Genomic DNA, 26,353 nt, shown 5'->3' with positions numbered 1-26,353 from the left:
AAAACAAAAGCCAACTTTTGGAAAAAAAAAAAAAAAAAAAAAGAGCAAGAAAAAGAAAAAAAAAAAAAAAAAAAAAAAAAAACTGGAACAAATGTGATTTGCCATGAAATGCAAAAAGAAAAGAAACAAAAACTGGCAAATCTAGGAAAACAGAAGCGCCCTGTGGTCGGTGGATGCGTCTTCTGCTTTTCGTCTCATTTTAAAGCCCGACAGCCGCGGGGGGTGAACAAGCTGTAAAAGTGACGGCAGCAGAGCATTAGAGGAAATGTGGCGTCTGCGTATCGTTAATAGAAACACTCTGCATTGACGTGGACAGCGTAGCGATGCGGGAAGTGGTAACACAGCTTAAAATTAGAACAAACACTTCTGATCTCAAAGAGTTTGGTCTGGAGGATGTTATTGAGCAGATCTGTTGTTGACCAGTTATCGGTTTTATCAGCGAATGTTTCTCCCCCTCTTTGCAGCGTGTGCTTTTGCGTATTCTTCACACGCAAATGCATGTCAGTAAATTAGTTAAATATGCCGTGTATGATTTGCACAACTACACAATGTTTTATGGCTTTTAATTGATGTCTGACTGCTAGCCGAAACCGAGTCAAGTTAGAATCATTATAATAATTAATTACTAAAATAATTATAAGTAGCAGCCATAAATTTACCAATCCAACATCACCAATGCTTCACACACAGCTTGTGAAACTGACATGGAATAAAAACCCATTTTTCAATCCGTGACAAAAAACCACTAGATTTTTCTCAGTCCCTGCAAAACTTAAGAGTTTAATACATGACTGATGCAGTTTTTTTGGCGTTTGGTTCTGATTCTTACAATTCCCAATTCCAAAGCAGTGAGAAAACAGACAGAGCTACTCCGTCTGTTTTCGCACATGTAGCACAAATGCTACATGTGCTACATGGAGCACAGTTAGCTTCAGGGAAATGAGTGCAAATTGGTGAAAACTGTGACCAAGTAGAGAAAAGTGACAAAAAAAACCCCTGCAACTTAAGCAAATATCTGCACTCACAGGCATGTTGAGAACATCAGGTACCTGAGGAACTCCATCAGTGAGCCGACAGCAGAGAGTGACATGAGGAGAGGGATCTGCACTAAAAACACATCCAGTTTACGAATGCAGATACATTACAGAGAGACAGAGACCTCCCATTAAACGAGAACGTACTTTTGGCACACTACCAGCTCCCCACACAAACACTGAAATCTAATTTTCCACTTGTGGTGGCACGCAAACACACGGCCGCAGCTTATTAAGAGCTCAAATTATATCTAACTACACAAACACGGCTGATGAGATACTGCAGACTTCTCGCCATTAGCACGTTTCCTAAGTGAGTGTTAGTTTGTTAGACACAGTCACTTCGGATTACTCATCAGCTTTGTCTTTCTGTCTCCCAAGTATGTACACACAAACACACACACAGACACATACACACTTTTCTTAATGGCCAGTCGCAGGCAGGAGAGCGATGGTAACGTCGGGTTTGCAGATGCAGAGGGAAAGGGAGCGACAGGAGAAAAGAAATCTGCAGATTAGCTAAGGAAAGTACAGTTAAACAAAGCTCAACTTTCTGTCTGCAACATCAAAATTTCAATAAAGTCTCTGCAATGACTAAGCAAGAACAATGCGAGGGGATTTTATTTATAATATAAATCCCTTTCCTGTCACTATTGAGACCCCAACGCTTGAACTTCGGTGACTCAAAGTTTGACGTCAAGTCCAGATTAGGTGCTGGGAAGGATGGGACAATCTTAGTCCACCTTGTTTTTCCAAAGTCCAGACTACAGCTGAGTCACAGCAGGAACTTCCTTGAATGAACTCTACGAGGTGGATGGGTTGATTCCTTCCGGAGGCCTTCAAGTCCTGAGCCACCAGGAAAATTGTTATCCTGAATGATCGACATACATTTGAAAAGCATATTCATAGTTTCTAACGTTCTATTAGAAATTTGATTGTTAAAAGATGATTCTAGTGTTTGGTTTAGATATTCCCACCTGAACGCCTCTGCTAATTTAAAGAAAAAAGCCTTGTAGACATTTTGAAGAACATTGTGGGTTTCTTTACGTTTAATCAAAGAAATCTAAACAACTTTCTGTTTTCTGTACTGGTGAAGACCTCCCTCTTTCCTCTGAGGAACTCAACAAGGTTAAACTAGCAGAAACTAATTTGCGAGCCTGTATTTCATCAATACTTGTTGCTTGTTTTCAATGTGAAAAAACAAACTGGAATCATTATTAAAAGGGACACTGAGTGGGTCGCCTTAGCAGTTGTAATTCTACATTAATTCTCCCAGAGCATGTCAAAGATACTCAATTAAATTTGCATCGCAGCCATTTTGACAGGTGCCCCTGAGATTACAGCAGGAATAATAAGGTGCTCTGGTAGATGCAATCAGTCAAAAGTTTAACATTCAGAAAATAACCGTCGGCTTCTTAGCGTGTCCACACTCGCCTCAGAAGAATCCCAGCTCTGGACTGCCTGAGGTGAAGTCAAGAGTTTCTGATGACAGAACATTGAGACTCTTTTGTTTTGTTTTTACAGATTAAGTAATGCATAATGGTTGTTAACGGTCCTGAACTGTGCATGCACTGACAACAACCCAAAGAGCTTATGTTGAGCCAAAGAATCGTGCATCAGAAGCCGTGTTTCCATTCTGAATGAGCACAAAACACTTTTTGATATTCTGCTAATGTAAAAAAACAACACAATTTCATAATTGTCGTGTTTCTATTAAATAAGAAATGCCATTAAAATCACATGTGAAAAGTCAATAGACTTCAAGACACTCAGATATAAACGGTTACATGAGATACATTTATGTTTTAGCCATGCTGTTAGTGTTGTGCATTATCCAAGGAGTCCAGTAGCTACTAATTAGCGCTTTGCTGCTGTATGTAAACGGAAACGATTGGAAGATTGTTTCCATTGCAAGAACACCGATTTCAATGCAGTTGAAATAAAAACACCTCATCCTACAGCAAAGATCTTTCATTAGAAAACATTAATTTTTTTCTAAATTAAGTGAATTCAGGGTTTCCCCCCGGTGTGTTATAAGCCTGGCAGACCACCAGGCTTCACTTGGCCCCCCACTAGGCTAAGCGTTGTTTTTTTAATTCTAAATATGGTTCTTTTACACCAGTAACAGTGGCAGTAAAGACGGATTAAGCTAAGCTTATAGTTGAACACTTTGAACAGGGTGTGCCGTACCTGCATCTGGCCTCACGCTATTATTTTCAAATTATGATGCCTGTTCTCCTCTGCCACAAGACTTAAGTTTTCTGGGGAAAACCCTAAAATTTATTTATGTAATTCCGATTTACGCAAATACTTTCTTGAAAAATCTCAAAACAAACAGCTGTCTTTTTCTAAAGAGTGGCAAGCTTAAAGGAACTCCATCCCTTCTACACAGCTCGACTGACAGCTTGTAACAAAACATGGTGTATTGTGGAGATTAGGACTAATCTATGTTCTATAAACCATCACAGGGTCTTTGGCAACGCTCCATACTACAGGCGCTGTATGACCCAATCTCCATCGTTTGATATATTGACATTTTAAAATTGTGCTACACCTTAAAACTGGATGCTTGATGTTTCTATACCTCATTTGTATTAAGTGCTTTAAGGAATAAACACACATCTCATTAATTCAAGCATCAATATTTTTGGCAGCGTTATTGTCTTGCCTTTTTTAAAGCAACAATGTTGCCAATTGCTCTTATTCAAAAGATGCATCAAACAGTCCCTTTTGTGGGAGTATGAAGAAGAAAGCCCGAGTAAACAAAGGAAGCTGATGACAGCCATCATGATATCCATTATCTCTCAGTGCAGCTTTGGCTTTTGTCCAACCAGCTTACACAGCGAGAGTATGACTATCGAGCTGTTTGAATTGCTCAATAGCGAGCTCCTCAGGGAAACACGTCTCCCCACTGTGGAAACTAATTGAGATCCAACTAAGGATCAAGAATTGCATAAACGTGTCAGGAGTTTACTTCGACATGTCTAGCAGAAGCTAGCGCAGGTCGCAGGCCGTCCTGTAGATCGACGCGCTACAAGAAGTCGTCGATAAAAGGTGATGGACAAGCCCAGAACACAGCCACTGAAAGACCAAAATGGCTTCCTGAACATAAGAGTTGGAGAAAGCAACGACCATATTTCCTGAGCCTGAAGGATACAATGTGTTTACAGCAATTTTCGTCCCGTCGGAAATAGACCAAACACCTCTTCAACATTCCTGCCAACCTGTTAGAATGGTAAATATAGGCATTGAGCCCGGTGTTTGTTGCGCATATTTCTTACATAACTGTCTCCGTGGTACCTTCACCACTCTACCTCTTCCGCTTACTAATTTTCTCCCCTTTGTCCGTCTTACTCCCTCTCCCCTAGTCTTTTTCCATCTCTCCCTCTCACCGGTACTGACCCACATGCCACTGCAGCTGTATTGCATCAAGCTGAGGGCATAGATGAGCACACACACACACACACACACACACACACACACACACACACACACACACACACACACACACACACACACAACAGTGGCCAACCCACACACTTGAGCGTCTCTCCTTAAGCCGTTTGTCAGCAATGCTCCCCAAACACACACACACACACACACACACACACACACACACACACACACACACACACACACACACACACACACACACACACACACACACACACACACACACACACATTTCCACCCATAGCTCATCCTCATCTCCATTTCGGTGAACACCCACACAGATATCAGCAATGGGAGTGAGATGCAGACATAAAAAGAGGAATCCACAGGAAGAGGAAAGGGGCAGGGGGTGTTACGTGTTGTGACAGCTCAAAACGCCAGAAATATGACTGGTTACACAATCTGAAGGTGCATTGCTATTTTCAACGAAAAACGGGGTTCAGTAAAGAAGCGGCGAAAAGTTTACTGCGTGCTCACGGCTAAATCAGATGATGTAATTTCTGAAGATAAATGTACACATCTTCCTTCTGTTTAAAACAAACTGGAATAAGAAGTTGCACAGGTGAGTCTGGAGGCCGAAACTGTAACCCTGACCAACACCAGCAAGGGACCGAGTGTGTCCCCAATGGCACAAACTATCCAACTCTGCAAAACCGAATAGAAATCACAAACATGCTCTCATTTCGATAAGAGCGAACCAAACAGGAGGAAGAGGAAAAGCAGAACAGATGAGGAAAAAAAGACGAGAGCAAAACCTTACATAATCGGGCCTGGAGGTATGAAGGGACGGAAAAGAGAAGACAGAAAAGCTGCAACAAAATCACAGAGGTCACCCACAAATGAACTGCCTGAAAGCGCACAGTTGCTGCTAACTGTGACGCAACTGGCATTTGTCTGTAAAAACCCAAAATGAAATTAAGTTCTTGTTCCGTTGTGTTTATTTCTTTTTTCTTCCTGTCTTCATTGCTAAAGGTTTTTGAGTTTGACTTCAGGTCAATTTGCCGCTTCAACTATTTGTGCCCTTACTGTACTTCCACGTCTTGCTATTTTGTCCTTATACAATTTCTTTTTCAACATGGAAGCAAAAAAAAAAAACCTTGCTAATTTGCATTTTATTAGTTTCCATAACATGAATCGATTAAAGTGTTTGAAATCGTCGGCTGATGTTGAAGATACAAAACATTCCCCTGAGGAATGTTTTGAAGATTGAGATTTATTCTCAATCTTCTATGAGAATAAAAATGTCTCATAGAAGATTGATTCAAAAAGACGGGTACGAAACAGACACAAATGCAATTGATGTTTCCGATTCTCTATTTTCAAAGTAAAGACGAGAGAGAATTTGAAAAATGGAAAAAACAAGGAAGAAATAAGCTCAGAGTACCGTCACATTCATAAAAATCTCAAGCTCTACAAGCGTGCAAAAGGAGATGTCTTCGCCTTACTTTTTTTATTTTGCACTTTAACAATATTAAAATTGCACATTATTAGGCCTTTGAGGTTTCTGTTAATATGTTAAGGCTGGAACCACTCAGAGCAAAATCAGACCAGTTCCCATTGAGGCTGTTAGGTTCTTATTATAGCCACTCTCTAAGGGGAATTAATGACCCTCTTTTTGTGACGTGAAAACCTTTTCTGATTTTCAAGACGATTTTTTTAAGGTTTCAGCTCATTTTCTACTTAGGTTTTACCTCAACTTGCCTTAAAATGACTTTTTAAATCTCATTAGTGAATAGACAAAGCTATAAATCTACTGTGCAACAGTATTAACTGACTGGAAAAACTGAGCAAAGTACTTTATATTTTGAAGTTTGGGGCTAAGCTTCGCTAGAAAACTCTTACTCTACTTTAAAATTTCAACTTCAGAGCCAATCTAGTACATTTTTCCAACTTTGCACTGGACATTCAGTTCATTGTGTTGTAAATCAAACATACCATTATTTCAAATTGCTTTTAAAGTATAATTAGTTCAAAAATACATACTTTACTGGTTCAAAAGAAGACTAATTTTAATCAAACCTAAACTTATTACATTCACGCTTAGACAGTATCTGCAAAATAATATTGATTTGGCACGTGGCAGTAACAATTATTGGCTCCATTTTTGAAAGATAAACAAGCGCAATGCATTTCATTTAAATTTCCAACTTATCATAAAGCTAATTTCAACACTACCTGACATTGATTTTGACTAAATAAGCAAACTAAGAAGGTTTGCTTAGAGGTGCAGATGAGAAGATATGCAACACAACTTGACAAAACATGTTCATTAACCTGTGAATGCCTTTAGAGCTAATGCTCTATTGATTGCAGTGTGTACTTTCATATTAAATTGAATATTATATTGTTTAGATTGACCTTTTTGTCTCGTTATGGAGAGAGGAATGACTCAAATTTGGGTATTTTGTATTATCACTGCATTATTTGGTATCAGTGACATGTTTGAAACTAGAATAAGGGGACAAAATCTCGTGGCATTTCAGAGGGAAAGCATTTTCTAAGACGTGTCTGAACATGTCAGGTCTGTTCAGCCAGTCAGGGAGGAAGAAATCAGTAGATAACAAGTCGTCTGACTGCCTTACAGCGAAGTGGCTATGTTTTACCCTTCTGACCTTTGACATGGAAACTTTTGGATTTGGACAGGTCAGCGTTTGGAAATCTAAAAATGAAATTCTCAAGGGAAAATGCTAAGTTAGCATTAGCTTTACAAGAACAGTTAGCCCTGGTTAACAGCGCTAACTGCTAGCATAACATCCTGAATATCATGGACATAGTCAACTCTTATAATAATTTTTCTGAATGGTAGTAAAACTACTTCCACAATTGTAGGTAGGCCTGTCACAATAACAAATTTTGACCCACTAATTATCGCGATAAACAGAACATTTTTCAAGTATTATATTGGTAAAATGAGGCACTCCACCCTCTCAAAAGCCAATAAATTAATCCAAAATTTATTTTTGGATGAGCCAAAAATAATAAATGGAACTGAAAGAAGAACAAAAACCACAGATAAAATAGATTAAGTTGACTTTCAAAACATATAAATCATCAGAATGTAAATTACTGAGCTCATTTTAATTCATCATGTGACTAATGACTTATTGTGACTCTTATGTTAGTTATTAAAGAGAAATTTAAAACCAAATAAAATTGCTATTGACACATCTGTAAGAAACTGCTGTAAACCGGGATATACTATACATAAGACAACCGCGCCTTCACTTCACACTGGACAATTAGACGCCTTTTCGAAGGACTCAGGAACAGTCCAAGATACAGTACTACAATGGCAAAAAATTATTTCCCATCAGCATTAATGTTCATGTTTAACAGACAACTTATCAAGGTAATCAGCACAGCTCAGAAAATAGTCGTGTTCAATAACAGAAGCTGAGATTTCCGACTCAGATAATGTTGCAGTTATGCTTAGGGCAAGATTAAATAAACTAAAGTGCCTGCAGCGTTTTGTGAGAAGATGGCTTCTGATGTTTGAACATGTGAGGAATGTGACGAATTAACCGTGGGACAAACAGGTACGGCAACTTAAACAATAAGCAGTGACATATATGCTAAATATTAAACTGCTTTCACCTTCACACTAAGCACTGATACTGCACTATGAATGAGTGTTTTCGTCTGTTTCAATGTGGTGTATTCTGGGACTTATGGAAATACAAATGCAAACGCTTTCCTGAATTAAAACACGAGTTGAATCCTGTCTGCTAAGTTTCATTGTTTTTCATGCCCTCTTCTGTTTCTCTCTCTCTCTCTCGAAGGTTGATTAGATAACAAAAGCATTAGCAAAACTAAAATTAGAAGCTGTCATTGCTGCTCTGACTGTTCGGCGAACAGGAGGACCTTCACAGTTTCACGGGAATCTGAGGTTTATTATCTAGAGGGCATTAACTTAAAAAGAAAAGATAATCAGAAAATACTTTTGTAGAATTCTTCTTCTGTTTTGTTATTCTAATTTATGATCATTTTGGTTGGGGCTCTGCAAGTGGGTTTTATCAAACGTGTTAAACACAAAGAAGCGTGAAGAGCACAAGAACAGTGGAAAAAGATACACAGGAAACGTGATGCTGAGGCTGGAGATGAAACATATCGACAGCCTGAACTGCTGAAAGTGTGGTTTATGACATAATAGCAAGAGCTAAGACGATGTAAAATGCTGACAAATGTATTGATTTATGCTTTTCTATTTTGTTTCAATAAACCGGTTTGGTTTGGTTAATTGTTTCGGTAATTATGGGTCCCAGCTGCATTATTTCAGCTCAAAAAGTGACTTTCATAAAACAGTGAGGCATATCAATCTCCACGAGTCTTAAAGTCCTTTCCAGTCAGCAGAGTCTGAGGGATGAGTTTCACATAGAAAGCCAATTAGTGAATCTCTGCGGACCCAATCAATGTGATCACAGAGCTGTGGGTGGGATCTGAGCTTTCTTAACGGCGTGAACAACTAGAGGAAATTCGTGACATGTTGATAAGCATCGACTCAAGGCAGATAGAAGACGCTCTGCTGACGCAGGCGAATCAACAACACTAATCTGAAAAGTAAAACATATTTAATTACAGCGACAGAATGACACGATTATTCAGGAACTAGTGGGGGGGAGCAAAATTAATAACGGCGCAAGAAATGCCATGTCAGAGCTAATAAGGTGTAGCGGCTCGTCAACGAGCGTGCTAACGAGGACGGTAACAAGCAAGGGACAAAATTAGCAAAGCATAATTAAACCTAAGAAAGATGCATGGATTCTGCTTACTGGTAAACAGTGATGAAAAAAATAACCTGTAAGTTTATTCATAACATGCAGGAGGTCTGATGATTATGATTAAATCAGTGCCTCACCAGCCAAGAACCTCAACGCACGTCACTGGTGTCCAGGATACTCTAACAAAAGGATACAAAAGTGCTAATCGGCTCAGGCTATTGTCACTTGAGCATAATCCCAGAGTTGTTGACAAGCTTAATCTAAGTCACATGACTAAGGATACACACTCCGAGTCAGGGAAGTATAACGTCTCTACCACCAGTTGAACAGTTACATAATCCTTTCCTGGAGTAAGACAAGAGTTTGTTCAGTGGTTCCATAATTATTGTGACTTCTGTTAAAAATGTGTATAAAAAGCTAAAGATACATTTATTTTATTCATCTACAGTTTAAAATGAATTATGCTTTTATTTAAACTGGAGAAAATAGCAAGCGTGATTAATTGGACTTGATTGTATCAGCGATAAATCAAAATATCACAATAAAAGAGGCTATAAATGCCCACCGCTAACTCAAATATCAAAAGCGCATTTAAAACGTTAAATATATTTTTGTATATTTGGGGAAATGTAAATGCATTTTTAAATGTGCACAAACTTTATTACTTTGTAATTGGGAGGCAGAAACTCTGACTTGCTGCCATTATCATGACTGATCCACTGCAGCGTTCTTATGCTCCCACCACGATTAAATTATGCAATCAATATCAGACTGCCATTATCTCCCACAAGCAAATCGAGCATTATGGGATGCCGTCCCCCTGGCAACGGGGTTTTGCGGGAATCCCTCGTCTCCCATTGATTGGCCTGTGTTTTACAGCTGATGGTGTCAGTGCAGGTGATGGATAATGATTTCTGCACAAACATTTATCTTCGTTTTCTAGCAGACATAATGCACTGTCAGAGTTGAAGCTCACCTTTCTTTAAAATCGACAGTAAGTGCTCCTGTTTTTAATTTCTGGAATTCATTTAAAATTCCATTTTGATCATTAATTTAAATCTTTTTTTTTATTATTATCTCATTCAAAGTGTTTCATGTCTACATATAAATGTCTAATTTGTAAAAAGAAATTTATTTTTCTCACTCATTACGACAAACACTTGATGTTCCGGAAGCCATGACTTTTTTCTGACAATAAAAACGCAAAAGAAATTAAAATAAATAAATAAATAATATCACAATTTTGTGATATTGAAAATAATTTTAAAAATTCAAATCTAGTAAAGTGTGCTAAATGCTAAGAATGTGAACAGAAACACGTCCAGTTTCTAGAGGAATATGAACTTGTTTTCTTTGTATTATTTGAGGTCTGAAAGCACTGCATCTTTTTTGTCATTGTGACCATTACTCATTTCCTGCAAATAAATACTAAATGTTATATTTTTTATAGAACTTAACTTTATTTCAACTTGTAAATAAAATACATGGATGGCTTCTTGACCAAATATTTGCCCAACATGTGCAATTATTTTACAACAGTAATTATAAATGTGAATACATTTAACCTACATGCATTTATATTGAACACCTGGACTTTTAGAGAGTGTGTGTTTTTTTTAACCAATCAGAGCCAGAGCCCAGCAGGCCAATAAGACAGGAAACTGCTACGGTGAAATCGCATCCTGTACGAGAGATTCAAAGTCATCACGGTTACGCTAAGAGTGGAAAGTGACGCAGCCAGAAAGCGAATCAGGAACTTGGCTGACCTCAAGAGAACCAGACAAAAGTACAGAAGGTTGATCAAATCAAACTTCTTGAGCTTGATTTGAGCGGCGATAAAATTTCAACTTGAAACAGAAATATGAAACAGGCGACGTGAACATCTGACAGGCAGCTGGAAGGACGCAACAAATTGGCTCTTTGGGCCATTTGAGAAGCACCACGCACACACAAAAAAAGTTCATCAAATAACCATGTGAATACATCCGAGAGTCAAAAAGCTTTCAATTTTTTATGCACTGCTAAATTACTAAGCGGTTAATCAGAGCTCCCCATAAAAGCTATGACGAAAAAGAATTTTAATTTAAATTTTTGATGACTTTCTTTGACTTAGCAGAGCGCTGTCTGAATCTGAACATTTTATGGCTCTCTGACTTCTTAGAGTTTCTTTTCTAAACGTCAAGGATTCAGAGTTGGATATGTTCAGAGTTCTGAAATCCTCTCTAAACATCTTCAGCAAAGTCCAATTCAAGAAACTACAAACGTCCAAAGGTTTGGGCCAACGGGAACGATGTAAAATCGTCACCTACCTTGGCTCTTATCTGTCCGGAGGTTGACACTTTGCGGATCAGCTTGTGTGACGTCTCCTCTTGCTCTCCTTCGCTGTCTGACGACTCTTCTCCAGCTTCTCCAGACTGGAAGTAAAAATCAAAAATAGCTGTAAGATCGCATGTAGCTTAATGTGTCTGTGCACCATCATTGGCTTACCAGCTCTTACAAGTGTTGCCGCTGTCTGTTTAAGTGTATTGAGGCGTGTAATGTGAAGACTGTGCTGTGACTCCACCCGAGGAGCTTAAATATGCAAGAGTTGCACAGAAGCATTTACAGTAAATTGCACTTTGACCTCAGGTTGCCAATGAGGGCAAACTGGTTACGTTTTTCTTAACCTAAACCGGACAGCTTGGTGCCTGAAATCTGTAAGCGAGCAAAACCTTCAAAAAGAATTCTGTATTGTGCATTTGCTTTGCATTTTAAGACAAAATACAGACTTCTGTAAAAGATATACATGTATTTAACTTTGTGGCATGCATAATTTGATTTTTAAAAATTACTTCACATTCATGCAATATAGGCATGGGAGAACTGCTGGAATTTTCCTTTTTGATTTTACATTTTAAAACCACTGTCATGTCAATTCCTATTACTGAAACGGATAAGGCTCCATTTAAATGGCTGGATGGTTTTAAAAGCATTAATGTGGTCTTCACATTACTGATAACAAGGTGTACGATTTCAGAACCTCTGTAATCTCGGTTCATATCACTCAAGAGACATTAAAAAACTGATAAGCGTCCATTTAAACTGTTAATAAAAGCACTATCTCTCAGACAAGAACTGTTAATTAGCCATTAGTTTCTGGCACAAAGTAAACTGGGCCGACACACTCACAGGAAAAAAGTTTTCTACTACCAGGAAGACTATATCTCCTCAAAACATCAACAATCTCATATTAGAATGTAAAGAAACATATGCTTAAGTATACTGTAAGCCTTTTAAATGCTGCAGGGTAGAACTTGGTGTGAAGTATTGATGTCCCTTTTGTTTTGGCATCTGTAGAGTAGTTGTGGTACTTGATGTTATGCATAAATTCACCTGGCTAATACATAGAAACTCATCATTAAAGTCGTTTTCTCCCTAAAATCCTCTATCATTTGACTTCTGTATGCCCTGAGAAAGCCTTTCATTCAGTCAGATCAGTGCTAGTGGGAGTACTGAAACTAAACTCAGCCGCTCCTTCCTACAGAATTGTAATGCAAAGCCAAATTTAGCAGCCCAGTGGCATATATTTAAACGGATAATTAGCACCAAGGGCCAATTTATGAGAAACTGTGGTCTACCAGTCTGTACGCCACAGTGTAGACTTCAGTGTCCCTTCATTTAGCTGTAGCACAGCAAACACTTTCTCTGGAAAGTGGCGGCGGTTATGGGAGATAACTCTAGCTTTCCTTGCAGTGGATCTGGCCTGGTGTGAGCTTCTCGTGATGTGATAACCTTGAGTAGAAATAGTAGTTTCAAGGTAGGTAAAAATTACAATGGCATCTAATTGTTTGCTTTGTTTTGTTTTTAAACAGAACAATTGCAATTATTTCCACTACAACAAAAATAGCAGGTTGGTTAAAAATAATTTTAACCAACCTGTGCTTCATACAGAATTGCAAGTGTAGTGGTCAGCTGGTTAGCATCCTGTTTGTGGCGAACTGATGGCAGTTTTAAGACGTCATAAAAGAGATCAAATGGTGCTCCTTTAGTTTTCACCTCATGACTGTCTGTGGTTTTTATGGCTGGCAATATTTCCGAGCATATGACCTTTTTTTTTTTTGTCCTTTTTGCAAACAGTGGAGAAGTGATGAAGATATTTTTCAGCCAACTGACTAAGCAGTGCACAGCCAAAGGCGTTAGGGGTGAGGTCATGCTATGTTATGTTGGAGCAAAAAAGGTATATTAAAGCTAAATGCAGCGAACATATGAAACTTTATGTTTTAAACAAATCTATAGGTGCGACTAGACCTGCCGAAATAAGCAACAAATAAATTAATCACATATTAATTGATTTCCATTTGCATCGTTTTTTTTATTCCCCCTCTCTCTTTCTACCAAAAACTGGATGACAAAAGTCTTCGGTCTGGTGCTTTGGTCTGAACCAGCCAGGACAATTTTGTTTACAGAGACTTCATAATTAATTGTTGTTTCTGCTGTTTTATTTGTTTGTTTTGAATATTTAAAATGTCTTCCAGTTCCAGTGTTAAATGTTCATTAGAAATGAAAATGAACTGTTCTTTCAGAGTGTCTTCTTCTGTTGTTATTATTATGCAATCATCATTAAATTACTTGAAAATGGTCTCCAAACAACAATATTATCGTTTATCGCAATAACTTCCAGGACAATTTATTGTCCAGCAAAATTTATTGTGACACGCCAAGGTGCAACTCACCAGTATCTAGCTTTTTCTACTTTTTGTCCCCATTCTTCCCTCATACATCAAAATGCATGTAACATCATTATGTCCTGTAAACTAATATCTAAGCATTTTAACTTCAGGGGCGGATTCTTTTCTTATTTACTTTTTATTTTTTTGACGAGGTCAAATGACCTTGAAGTTGCTTTTTACCTTCAACTAGATGTTTTTATTGTGGACATTTACAGCTTTCATCACATCATGAATGCCGAGAGACAACGACGACTTATATTTAGATATGTACACAAAAAAAGAGAAAAAAAGGTGAGTCATATTTCTCTGGAGTTGAGCAACAGATAACGACACTGGAAAACTTCAACCTTTGAACTTGCTGTAAAAAAAAAAAAGTTGCGAGCATTTGATGATGCTTATAAATTTAGCTGTGTATGTTGAATGAGATTGTGTGAAACCAACACATAGCACTTGTCACTTTCAACTTTTGTAAGAGTTGGCAACTCATTCCGGTTCCGGTAAGGTTCACATTTTGTGACTGATTTATTCGGTTTCCTGTCGGGGGAACAACGCTTGTCCGAAACTGAGCGCCGGTGTGGCCTTACGTGTTTGACACAATATGATAATCCTAAGTAAAAATCACAGCTTCTTTATCTCAAAGTAATTACGCCAGGATGTAAATAAAAATGCACAACATGCTATCATTACTTTCATTTAAAATAAAGAAAGCAACAACAGATCTTTCTGCTGCAAAAATAACACAAACGATTAGGTTTTTGTTGGTATTCATTACATTGTGTTGTTTTGATCTGTAAACTCAGGCAAACACTGCATAAAAATCAGTATTAATTTACAATCAAAGACGCTCGTTACACCGAATTTCATCCCTTTTTGTCAAACTTCTCTTTGAAGAACAATGCAGTGAGCAGCGGGTGAACTCTGGGACGTTACTCACAGACTGCAAGCTGCAGTTTTAGTTTGTCTTTCATTTTTATCTCCATTTTATTCTGTAAAATCCGTCTTTTGTGTAAGTGAAATAAAAGTGTGGAAGTAATAGGTAGGGGAGGGGCAGGTGCAATACCGCACACCTTCTGATACCAATTGTCGCTTTTTAATACATCTAATTCTTCTGGTCGTGTGAATGCAACATGAATTTCAAGACAACGATCATGCGTCAAAGCGCAGGTTTCTAGCCTTTACCTGGCTATTTTAAAACACAAAAATGGTGGAAAAGAACATTTGACCGATCTAGAAACCACAGCAATCAAGCTTTACACAGAGCACAAAAACCAAAGCAAACACTCACAATATGAGTCCTTTCAGAATCAGCTTGGGGAGATCCCAGGGACTCTCCAGGCTCCGCCACGTACAGGACGTTGGGGTTCAGCTTGGATGCCATGGCCAATTACAGGAAGTAGAACAGGTGAGAGGACAGAAGGACGTAGACGACGGCTTTGAGAAGTTCTAGATAAAAGAGGAGAAGGAGGAAGGGGGGAGAGACAGAGGGGGAGATTGGAGAGGTGAAAGCTGCAGACAGAAGCCTTCAGGGTCGTCCTTTAGCAGATCTCTCTCTGTCCAGGTCAAACTCTGGAAAAAGATGGAGATGGAGGGATGAATTATTGATTAGAAGAAAGCAGCTCTGTTTTTTTTCTTCTTTTTTCCTAAAAGCAAGTGAGAGTGCTCTGAGGTTCTCAAAGTTGGGGACACAGACAGCAATCTGCCCTGTCTGTGTGTAAACGCTGCTTGTGCTCTCTACCAGGCATATCCACTTCTTTTTCTCGCTTCCTCTTTGTTCGCTTCCTCAGTGACTTTGTGTAAAAAATCACTGGGAATATTTTTTTTAAGAGCGGCTCTGAGGTTTGTGCAGGCCTATGGTGATGGAAGTGCCGTGGCTGACGACAGTAAGCGGGGCTGATGATGGTGAACGTCACCTTAAGCAATATTGCAGGATGCAGCAACGCGAAACCGAGGCCGACGAGATAACGGGGGACTCCGCGTGCTTCGGAGCATTCTGCACGCGCTCGGACACTTAAAATTTAAACAGCGTGGGGGTGTTTTTCTTCTTCTTCTTTGTATTTCCTTTTTTTTCGGGAAAAAGGGGAAAAAAATCTTAAATGAAGTATGTCGGCTTGTTGCGTGGGTGCGTGCGTGCAAGCGCGCGTGTGGGTTTCCTTGATTACGATGTGTCCACGTTCTTCTTCGAAAGGACCTGTCTGCATCTCACCCCCCCCCCCCCGACCTGACCGCTCGAGACCTCAAGGAACACTTCCTCCACGTACATGTGAGCAAATGAGAACGAAGGCAAAAGCGCGAGAGAACGGACGGCGTTCTATGTTATATATACATATATATTTTTTTTACGCGGACGTGTCTTTTACACATTTATCAAACGGCAGCGAACGCACAACAGGCGCTTCTCTCATTCATTCCGTGCACAAGCTCACACCCGACACTTATTTAACTCCTGGCTGCATTCGCTTCGCCTGGCTCAGCTGTCATGAGAGCGAAAGCGTTCATAGGCGACCTGTGTGCGCCGACAAAAAACAGAACATTTAGACAGAAAGAAGAAAAAAAAAACAGCGAGGCTGCCGCTTACCTCCAGACTGCACTCAGCGGCGTCTGTGCTGCCCCCGTTGCCCGGCCTGGGTGCCTCGTCAGCCGGCGTTGGGGGTACTGCTGTGGGCCGGCGGTCAGCACGAGCGTGCGGCTCTCTCTGGTGGTGCTCGTCTTGCGGAGAGAGACGCGGTCATACGCATAGCGTCGGAGCGGCTCTGAATCAGGTAGGAAGAGGAGGGAGAGAAGCAGGGAGGGAGAGCGAGGGAGAGAGAGAGAGAGAGAGAGAGAGAGAGAGAGAGAGAGAGAGAGAGAGGCCGTGTCGCGTCGGAACGCCGTACGGAGGTTAAACGGGGAGCAAACAACGCGCGCGCAAGCACGACAGGCGCGTGCAAGAGCGAGGTAGAGCGCGAGGACCCAAACAAGACTGAGACAGAGACAGGAATAAAACATCGTACTGTGTCCGCATACCCCCAATGACCTTTTCCTTCTTGTGTCGCGTCACAAAAAAGTTCAGTGTTTTTTTTTTATTGATGTAGTGAATAATTGTTAAATATATAGAAAAAAACATGATTTTCTATGTGTTCAACGTGTATTTTTATATGTTATATGTTGTATTCCTCCATCTGCCCCTTTTCTCTTTACCCAGTGTGAAATGTGGTGATGGCAGCATCATGCTGTTGGGCTTTTTTTGTTTGTTTGTTTTATTCAGGAAAGCTGGATAATAAGTACAAGATAAGATTGAACTGTGTAAAACGATCCAAACCCTTTGAAATACCTGTTTGTTCCCCTTCGGGTCCAAACAGGTGGTGGCGCTGCATCGAGGAGAAAACATGCGAGCCATTGAGGATGAAGTGAGCGCCAGAACAGGGAATTCCTCCTTGGCAAAATGGAAACGAAATTGGTCTGGGGTTAGATATTAAAAGTGGTAGGACTTATCTTTTGGAAAAGACCACGACTTTTCCCAAAGATGAGTTTGTTTTGGTCGACTCGTATTTACCCAGAATTCCCAGAGCTGCTTTTGTCATTTGCCTTGAAACCAGACTTTCTAGTCAAATGAACTAGAGTTTGATGAAAGTGAACTAAGCAGGCCTGGTGTGAATGCACCCTAAGTAACTTGGTGTGTTAACCTGAATGATAGAAAGATGGAGCCGGAGATGGACAGAGGGTTTAGTCTCCAGTCAGGCTTTTCTCCATTGTTGTGAAGAAAGACCTGACATATCAGGAAGGAAACCCCTTGATTTACTGGTTGGTAAACATTCCAACATTTGGTTATGGTTGTAAGAAATGGATCATGACCAAAAGAGCAAGATCCCTGGTTAAAAGCGGTACAAATGGGCTTCCTCTGTGGAGTGGCTGGGCAGGGTGGAGAGTTTTGTCATCCAAGGGGAAATGGCAGAGCAGCTACTCCTCCACGTTAAAAGGAGTCTGCTGTGGATGTTTGTGACCCAGAACCCTAGGGAATAACCACAGAATCTGGACAAAATTTGATCCCATCAGTTTTAAGATGGGATCAAATTTAAGGGCTCATCTGAAGGAGGGCACCATTCAAGAACTACCACTGTTGTAGATCGCAACAGTGGATTATTGCAAAAAAAGAATTATAGCCACAATTAAATAAATCAATGAACTCATTGACACTTGAATTAACCAACTTAACCATGTGGCTTATTGATGGAACAAACTATCTTCCCTTGGGCTGATTTAACAGCTCTTGGTTGCTTTCAGTCCTAATAAATAAGCTCCGGGTGCAAAATAAATTGTGTATGTTCAGAGCTCCATTTCTTTTCATAGCACTTTCAGGTTGTCATGACTGATTTATAGTCTAATGCTATGGAGTTAAGCAGAGGCACGTGTAATCTTTTTGGGCGTTTTAGTGTTTTGCTAACTGCTGTATTTCTGCTTGACATGTGGGAATGTATTGCCATGTCCAAACAAATGTAGTTTTGATTTATGCAAGAAAAAGAGACACAGTTTTCTGAATGTCTCTCAAAATAGTACTTGAAGCAAACGGTTTGGAGATGTGTTGCTTTACTCTGATGCCCCGAAGCAAACCCAAAGTGATCAAGTGCAGCAAACAGGCGATTTTGGAAGGCTGTTGGTTTTCGTGTGGGACACTGAGCACATCTATGTGGCCGTGAAAACTAACCTTTGAGTCTGCTTCGCGTTCGCACAGACCTTTAATCTCCCGCGGCAATCATCCAGCTGTGCGAAACGATTGAGGGGGACCACCTCCTCCTCAAAGCTGCAGTTTACAAGTTTCCAAGATTTCGCCATTTGGAACATGTTTCCCCCGCAACTTATTATATATTATTTTTCCCTGGTGACAGGAGAGGCTCTGCCTCACTTGCCTCCCCTGGCCGCACGTCGCTGGTACGTTTCCTCTGTATCCCCTCATCCATGCTGAAGCATGTTGCTGCCACCACCATTTTTCCTCTGTGTTTCTCTGTTGGCTGATTATTTGATTATTATGAAGAAGAGTCAGTGAGTTGAATTCATGAATTCCATTTATTAATATCAAAATACAGCTGGTCCATAGCAGTCTAAGAGGCTGACAAAAAAGAGCGCCCTCTTTAGGAGAGAGGGCATCATATCCTCTGACCTTGGCTTTAAGGGTGTTTTCTAACATGCCATTTCTTTTAGCTTCAGCCTTGCAACTAGCCAAAAGAGATAGACGGCAGACAGAATTATTTATTCTCAACAAATTCTAAGTAGGTGGTTTCTGGAGCACCAGGATAAAAAGGGTAATATTAGTATTAGTGAACATTTTTCTTAAAACATTTATTTTAATCCTTTGTGACGGTCTTTTATGTAAAAACCTCTGACACCAGTGTGCGCCTCAAACATGACGATATGCAAAACAAAAAACAAAACAAAACAAAAAAACACGGCAATCACGTTGGCACCACTCACTGCAATAGTAATTTGTTTGCTGTTGATTAAATATTCATGGGGAATTAGCCGTGAGCCTGCCAACAACCACTTGATTTGCACTCTGTGTGTGTGTGTGTGTGTGTGTGTGTGTGTGTGTGTGTGTGTGTGTGTGTGTCCCTTTTATGAGCAATGGTGATTCTTTTTTCTTTTTTTTTTCTAAGCTCTCCAAAATTAATGAGATTACTCTACTTATATCCTTACATATAGCACAGGAAAGTTGGATAAGTGCGTGCTGAAAGGTTTGCATTCGCACCTGATGAGTCCCCCTTGATAATAATCAGGTGATGGTGTTATTGTGCTCATCAGTTTTCCTCCGGTTGCCCTTGACAACAGTGAGAGAGAGAGAGAGAAAAAAGAAAGAGATAAGAGAGGGAGGAAAATGAACAAGAGCATTAACAATGAAGAGTTTCTTCTTATTGATAACAAATTCTCTAAAACACAGGAGAATTGAGTTTGATGCATCAACTGATGTATGTGGGGGGAGAAAAAAAAAGCCAAAAAGCCTCTCTGTATTCTCCTTGAAATGTAAAACTTATCATATCCACGCCTCGTGGATATGATACCTTTTCTCATGTCTCATTTGTATTCTATTGGGATTTTACGTGACAGATAAAGCGGTGCATAATTGTGAAGTGAAAAAGGAAACGTGTGTTGCGCACATCAAGAGGCATCTTTTCATGCAGTCATACAGCTGCGAGTCTTAAAAACACACTGAGACTGAATTGTTTGAACACGGGGTGTTCGGCGCACCATAGATTTAGCTAAAATATCAGAAGGCCTCACACTTCATGTGAGAAACCCAAGGCTGCTGCCAAGAGGCGCCAGAAACCCCCCCCTAGAAATTTCATGGTTATCGTCACCTTTTCGTGTCGTGATACAGGTCTTACATTTGACTCATACTAGTCTTAAAAGAGATTTGAAAGGTCTTAAATTTGAGTTGGTGAAAGCAACCCAAACCCTGGAACATCAATTTCAAATATTGCTTCATATTATCAGTTAGACTTAGATCTGAACTTCAACTTAAATATAACACATGAGCATCCTCTGATAGTTTTGAGCTTTTTATTTGCAAAATAGAGGAAAATTACAAATAGTTTTAATTCTACTTCACTGCGACGTCCTAGTTTGAGTTTGTCTATCACAAACAACCCCGATAGACATTGTTGGATTTCGCGGATGTGACATCACAACGAGTGTCTCTTTGGTGAAGATTAAAGAGTTTATAATAAATATTTCACTGTTGGTGTTTCTCCCCTTGAAAAGGTGCTTTGACATGATTTAAATAAATCTAGGCTAATGTCTCCATGGTGTAAAAAATTGTTCAGGAAATAAAGACAGAGCAATAAAGACGCCTGTCTCTTGCTGTCACACACCCCCCCCCACACACATACACACACATGTACCTACTTCATGCTCTCCCTGGGAGCTCTGCACAGGCTGTCAAATTTCCTCTCTTCCTCATCCAACTGTTGCACAGCGTGAGCAGAAACCGGAGCCGAGCAATGAAAGAAACTTAGAACTGAGAGATAATTAGTGTCTCTGTGTTTCATATCAAACCAAGGGCAAATTACCGCGCTGCCACAATCATCATGCAAACACAAACGTATCGTCGCACACACACCCTGCGTTAATCCTTCACTACCAGAAGACACAGTATTTATTTATTCTGTCATAATATAGCTAATGTAATAATCAGGGAATGGGCTTATTAAATTATCTGCACAGGAAAATATTAGTTCCTTTAAAATGGCAGTATGTGCCTTTAGTAAAGGGGGAGGGGGTATACAGATTTATTAAACTGTTGCCATGTCATGACACCATGTTATGAGACATATAACCTGTGAAAAGATTTATCTCCTCCACTTCTTCCCTGAGCTGTCAGAAGAAGTGCCCTCTCTCAAGCAAAAACAACCAATCAGAGCCAGGAGGAGGGCCTTAGCGCTGACAATCAAGGTGCCAAATGGGCTAACAGTGGAGGAACAACTTATTGCTACAGAAAAGCTGTTTGTCTGCGGTCACTGGTGGTCATGCTAACTAGCCATAGGAGACGAGACGGAGAAACGGCAGCAGCAGCGCCACACAAGACTGTCAGTGACAGCTCTAAACCCCGCCTCTCAGCTCTGATTGGTTGGTTCCAGTTAGCAATGGGAGAAGGCAGAGAAGTTCAATCTTTTCACAGGTTATCTGGCTCATATTAAACTGTGACGACATAGTGAAATATATATATATATTTTTTTTAATCAAATTGACATACTGTAGCTTTAAAAGGCTGCAGTCTTCGCCATGTTTTATAATGTGGACACACCTTTCCTGGGAAACACCATTATTTCCAGTTAACTCTAATGCTATATAAGCTAACAGATTAAAAACGTTCCTCATTTCATGACATTTAAGTAATTATAGCTTCATCCATATCATTTTAAGGAATAAACACGAGGCTTTGTACTCCATATAATGAATGTTTATCTCACATGGAGTGGAGTGAACTATATTATTACGTTATCATGTCGTCACCTTCTGAAAAATGTCTCTTTTTTGTTGTTGCTAAAAGTGATTTTGGAGGGAAAACATTTTTAAAAATCACAACCTCTTTATTGTCCAAATTGTTAGTATTAAATTATTATTTTTTCTCTGTACGGTCCAGCATTGGAAACGTATTATGGGAGAGAATTAGAGATCCACGGTGCATCAGTGTGACGATGGTAATTGAGCGAAAATCTTTTATTTTTAACATCTGCTCTGTACAAACACAAATCTTACCAGTTTTTAGTTTCTGATGCAAACATCTCTAAGCACCTGAAATAAGACAAAAGTAGCTTGCAGGAAGAAGCTTGTTTTAAGTCAATAACTCTTCGCTATTAATTAGCAAAAAGTCCCACTGGGGGATTATTTCACTTTTAATGTGGTAGAAAAAATGTCCTCTAAGTGAAATAACTTTTCTATCAATAGACAAGAATTACAAACTCAAAACAAACTCCTATGTCTTCATGAAAAGTTATTTCTACTCTAGTTTTGTCTTATTTCAAGTGTGCAAAGTAGAAAAAATAACTGTCTTTTTTTTTAAATAAAAGGTTTGTAAAGTTTTCAGCCATTTTCATATTTATGAATACAAACCCCCAATTTACTCTCCCACCCTAGACACATCTCAGTCCAACGTTTTGTGTTATAGAACGATTCTGACCTCTTCCTCGCCCCCCACAAAAACGGACGGCAAAATGCCTTCAAGCGTTTCGCCCAGATAGAAAATCACAAAACGGAAGAAAACCACAAAGCACCGAGATGTGTGCTGTTCAAAGTTTACAGCAACAGTGCTGCTGGTCAGAACCTGCAAGTGTTTTCAAAATCCAAACCAGAAACATTTCTTTTTTCTTTTTTGTCCCCCCCACCTCCAAAACAAAAATCTTTCCTGTCCACACTTCATCGTTGATCCTTGAGGTTTCACACAGACCACTTTGCCCTGTTTAAAGCAGAAGTTAATTACTTTAAAGACTGTGAGACTCTGAGGGTAAACAGGCGCCCCCCCCCACCCCCCCCCCAAGGTCATAAAGGACCCTTAATGGGTTAAAGGAACATTATCTCAATCGATCTGGATTTGACCCGGTCCATATTGATCAGGTAATTAGGAAAAGAAGGCAGATAAATGGAAAGGCGGACGGGGCCAGCGCTTCATTACTCTGGAACAAGGCCAGTCGCAGGCCGAGCTCCGTCTTCAGCTGCAATTAGTGCGGCTCATTTACGTGGCTCTTGCTCTGCTGCTTGCATGTGTGGCTATGCTGCCACCTAGCGGCTGCGTTGCGTTTGGAAACAGAAGCAGGAGCAGACCGAGAGGGAGAGATGGAGAAATGAGAAACAGAACAAAACAAACAAACAATAATAAAAATAAAGAAAGAAAGAAAACGAGGTGAGGCTCATCTGAGCTGCGGTGAAGTGAAAACCCAGGCTCTCTGAGTGCATAAATTATTTAAGTGTTGCCAGCCATTTCCCCTTTGATCTGTGAGATGGGTGTAATGATTTTTTTTTTTTTAGAGCTAATGAGGCAGGAACTGGTGGGAGGTTTGAAAACAGAAGATGAAGAGCAGCAGCAGCGAGAGCGAGAAAGAGAAAAGGATGAAGCAGGTCAGGACGAGATGGATGAGGGCAATAAAGAGAGAAAACATTTTGCTCAGTGTGCAGCATCAGTCTGTTGTCATGACGGCTGAGGATCATCAACACGGTTTGTTTGGCTGCTTTGAGAAGGTAAGTTGAATGTCGACATGTCGCTGCAGTTGATCCCGAGTGCAAGTTTCCAGCAACTCCAGGCCAAATTAATCTGACATCATTTCTTCTTCTCCTTCTATTCTGCGATCATACGACAAGCCGTTTTGCACCCATGTAATCGATTATCAATGTTATCTATTTATATGTATCATATTTTGAGGATTCTGAATTTTGCCTGTTTTGTTGTTTTTGCTTGTTTTGATCGCTGTTCTGGGCATTTAAACATAAAATATTACGATCCATATTCAACCACAGTACTCCACAGCAACTTGCTGCTGGTGGTTGTAAACCAATGGGACCGCAGAGCCACGTTTCACAACAGGAGAGCCTATGAGCAGAATGCAGGAAAAATTTGAAATCACCAATCGTCAAAGCAGGTTTCAAATGGGAGGTGACTCCCAACTGCATTCAGCCCAGCTTTAATAAAACTACAAAAAAACAACCACAAAAATGAATCAGCTCAAAGCACATTAGCCTAGCATGAAGCACATTAGCCTAGCAAAAAGCATATTAACCTAGCATGAAAAACATGAACTTAAATTAAAGCACATTAGCCTACCAAAAATAATATTAACCTAGCTTAAAGCTTATTAGCCTAGCATGGAGTGCATCAGCTTAGCTTAAAACACATTAGCTTAGCATAGAGTACATTAGCATAGCAAGGACAGTCAGGTTTATTAGGAACGACAGAATCATTTCACTGTTAGTTTTCTTTCCCATATTTAACATTCATTGTAAGTCGGACGTTTCACTATTTTTCAAGCTCTAAAACAAAAACAAAACTGTCTCACCAAGATGAAAGTACTTTGCTTATGTTGTTCAGGGACAGCCTGCTGGAACTAAACAGGATCAACACAGGTAATTTCAGGTAAATTAGTCTCTAAATTTTGGGACATTCTACAGTTATGGGTTTTTTCCCCCCCCCTAGACTTTCTCCTCGATTTCCAGGTGAGATTAAAATCTGCGTCAGTCTGCAGGGAGAGTAGCTACAAAAATCAGCTTGTGTGAGAGGAGGTGAAGACTGGAGTGTGCAAAGAGTGTGATGGAAACTGACCTGACCTCAGTCAAAAAACAAACATGATAGAGTCCTTCGATGTGGATCTGGATGCAGTTGTGGTATAATTGATTTATTGTTCATTGTGACAGGCCTAACTGGGATCAAAGCCTTCTAGTAGATATTTTTCTCCTTACTGCATCTTGGTTTTCTGCTCTCCTTCCTTCAAAACCCTAACATTATGCTTTCTAGTCCTCAAGAGTGCTTCCATTGATTCTTGAGTCTATGACTTAAAGACTGAGGTAGACGAAGGTAATCAAGAGTCCTCAGATAAACTGAATCCAGATCACGCCTGTTCATGTATATTGTGCTGAACTCCTTAATTCAAATTCTTCAAAATGGAGCTATGACTGCTATTGTCTTGCAAGTTCTCTTTGCCTAATTCTGTATTTTTGTCCTCTCAATCTAAAGCCAGTCGCTGCCTGTGGCTGTTCCTACTGATCCCCGTATTTTCTGAAGGTTTCCTTCAATCAGACAGGAGCGATTACTGTCACAGGCCTGCTTAAAATGAAGTATTGCTCCACAGTTATAGGCAGGACTTCCACTGAAAACTTTCCACAAACCGGCATCATATGATTAGCTGAATTTTCGCTGCAATGTAGGACAATTGGACTGAATTGAACTTTATGTAACTGGAAGACAACGGAGCAAATTAGATTTGGAGCAACTAGACGTGAAAGACCTATTTGTCTTTTAAAGTACCTTGAGATGAGATTTGTTGGGAATTGACTCTGTTTGAATAAACTAATAGAACAGAATTGAAACGGAGTGTGGCATTCAATGAACAGAAAAAGAAGGAAATACAGAGAAAAAAGAAAGCACTTATACTTTCTGTGTTGTCCATTGAAGCTACTGTGAAGTATAATTGATCCAGAACATTTCTGGTACCATTAGAAGCCTATTTCACTGTGACATCGTTACTTTGAAAAGCTCAGAATCACTTCGAACTTTTCCACCCGAGACAAGACCATGCGAGGGAAAGACTGGGGAGTGCATCGCAACGGCAATTTGGCAGTCAATAAAGCAAGTGAAAACAGTGGAGCAGCGATGGACATGAACCATCTACAGACAATCACAGATCGGAGGGGAAACAAAGAGGCCATTGAGCGTTGGAGTGTGCTAGCTCTTCTCCATATTGGTTTCCATGAGAACACGAGACTGCGTGAGCAAACAGGTGGCAACCTCAAAGAGCGCGGCGACAGGGCTTTGTACGCGCCGGGCTGTTAATGAAGCGACACGGCGCGGAGAAATTTAGAAACGCTCATCGAAACCTGTCCGTCAAAAGGTACCAAGTGGCTGCAGAGTCTTGGGAGACAGACATGAGTGTCTTTGAAACAGCAACTCCATGTGTGTGGACATTGATGAAAAAAATGTCATTGACTCGTACAACAAGCTTGTACTGAGCTGCTGTCTGGGTGCCATTCATTTTTCCCATAAACCGATGATTGCCAATTCCTCACAATGTCACAACATCTCAGTGATACACTAAGCATTCACTTGTTACAAAACACTCATATTAGTATCATCTACCTTATCTTTAGTCTTTTCAGTTTGCTAAAAGGACTACTATATCAATCACCATGGAAACCACTAGATAAGATTCACTTTATGAATTGGAATCATCCTTTGTTTACTCATTGGCCCTTTATATATGTTGCTGTG

General features: G+C 39.9%; 1 protein-coding gene across 1 annotated transcript in view; it reads right to left on the bottom strand.

Annotated features, from left to right (window-relative positions):
* The window catches only part of si:dkey-172j4.3 (diacylglycerol kinase eta), a 70,699-nt gene extending 53,910 nt beyond the window's left edge, over nucleotides 1-16,789 (bottom strand). The window contains exons 1-3 of the mRNA XM_055021284.1: nucleotides 16,490-16,789; nucleotides 15,200-15,480; nucleotides 11,515-11,619 (exon numbers count right to left, since the gene is read on the bottom strand). Coding sequence (XP_054877259.1) covers nucleotides 11,515-11,619; nucleotides 15,200-15,292 — 198 coding nt within the window. The 5' untranslated portion in view covers nucleotides 15,293-15,480; nucleotides 16,490-16,789. The remainder of the gene's footprint in view (nucleotides 1-11,514; nucleotides 11,620-15,199; nucleotides 15,481-16,489) is intronic.
* Between the last annotated feature and the right edge of the window lie 9,564 nt (nucleotides 16,790-26,353).

This window comes from Poeciliopsis prolifica, unplaced genomic scaffold (assembly GCF_027474105.1).
Source record: "Poeciliopsis prolifica strain line A6 unplaced genomic scaffold, Auburn_PproV2 SCAFFOLD075, whole genome shotgun sequence".
NCBI classification, from domain to species: Eukaryota; Metazoa; Chordata; class Actinopteri; order Cyprinodontiformes; family Poeciliidae; genus Poeciliopsis; species Poeciliopsis prolifica.
Note: the sequence above shows the minus strand (reverse complement) of the source record. Positions and strands in the feature narration are given on the sequence as shown.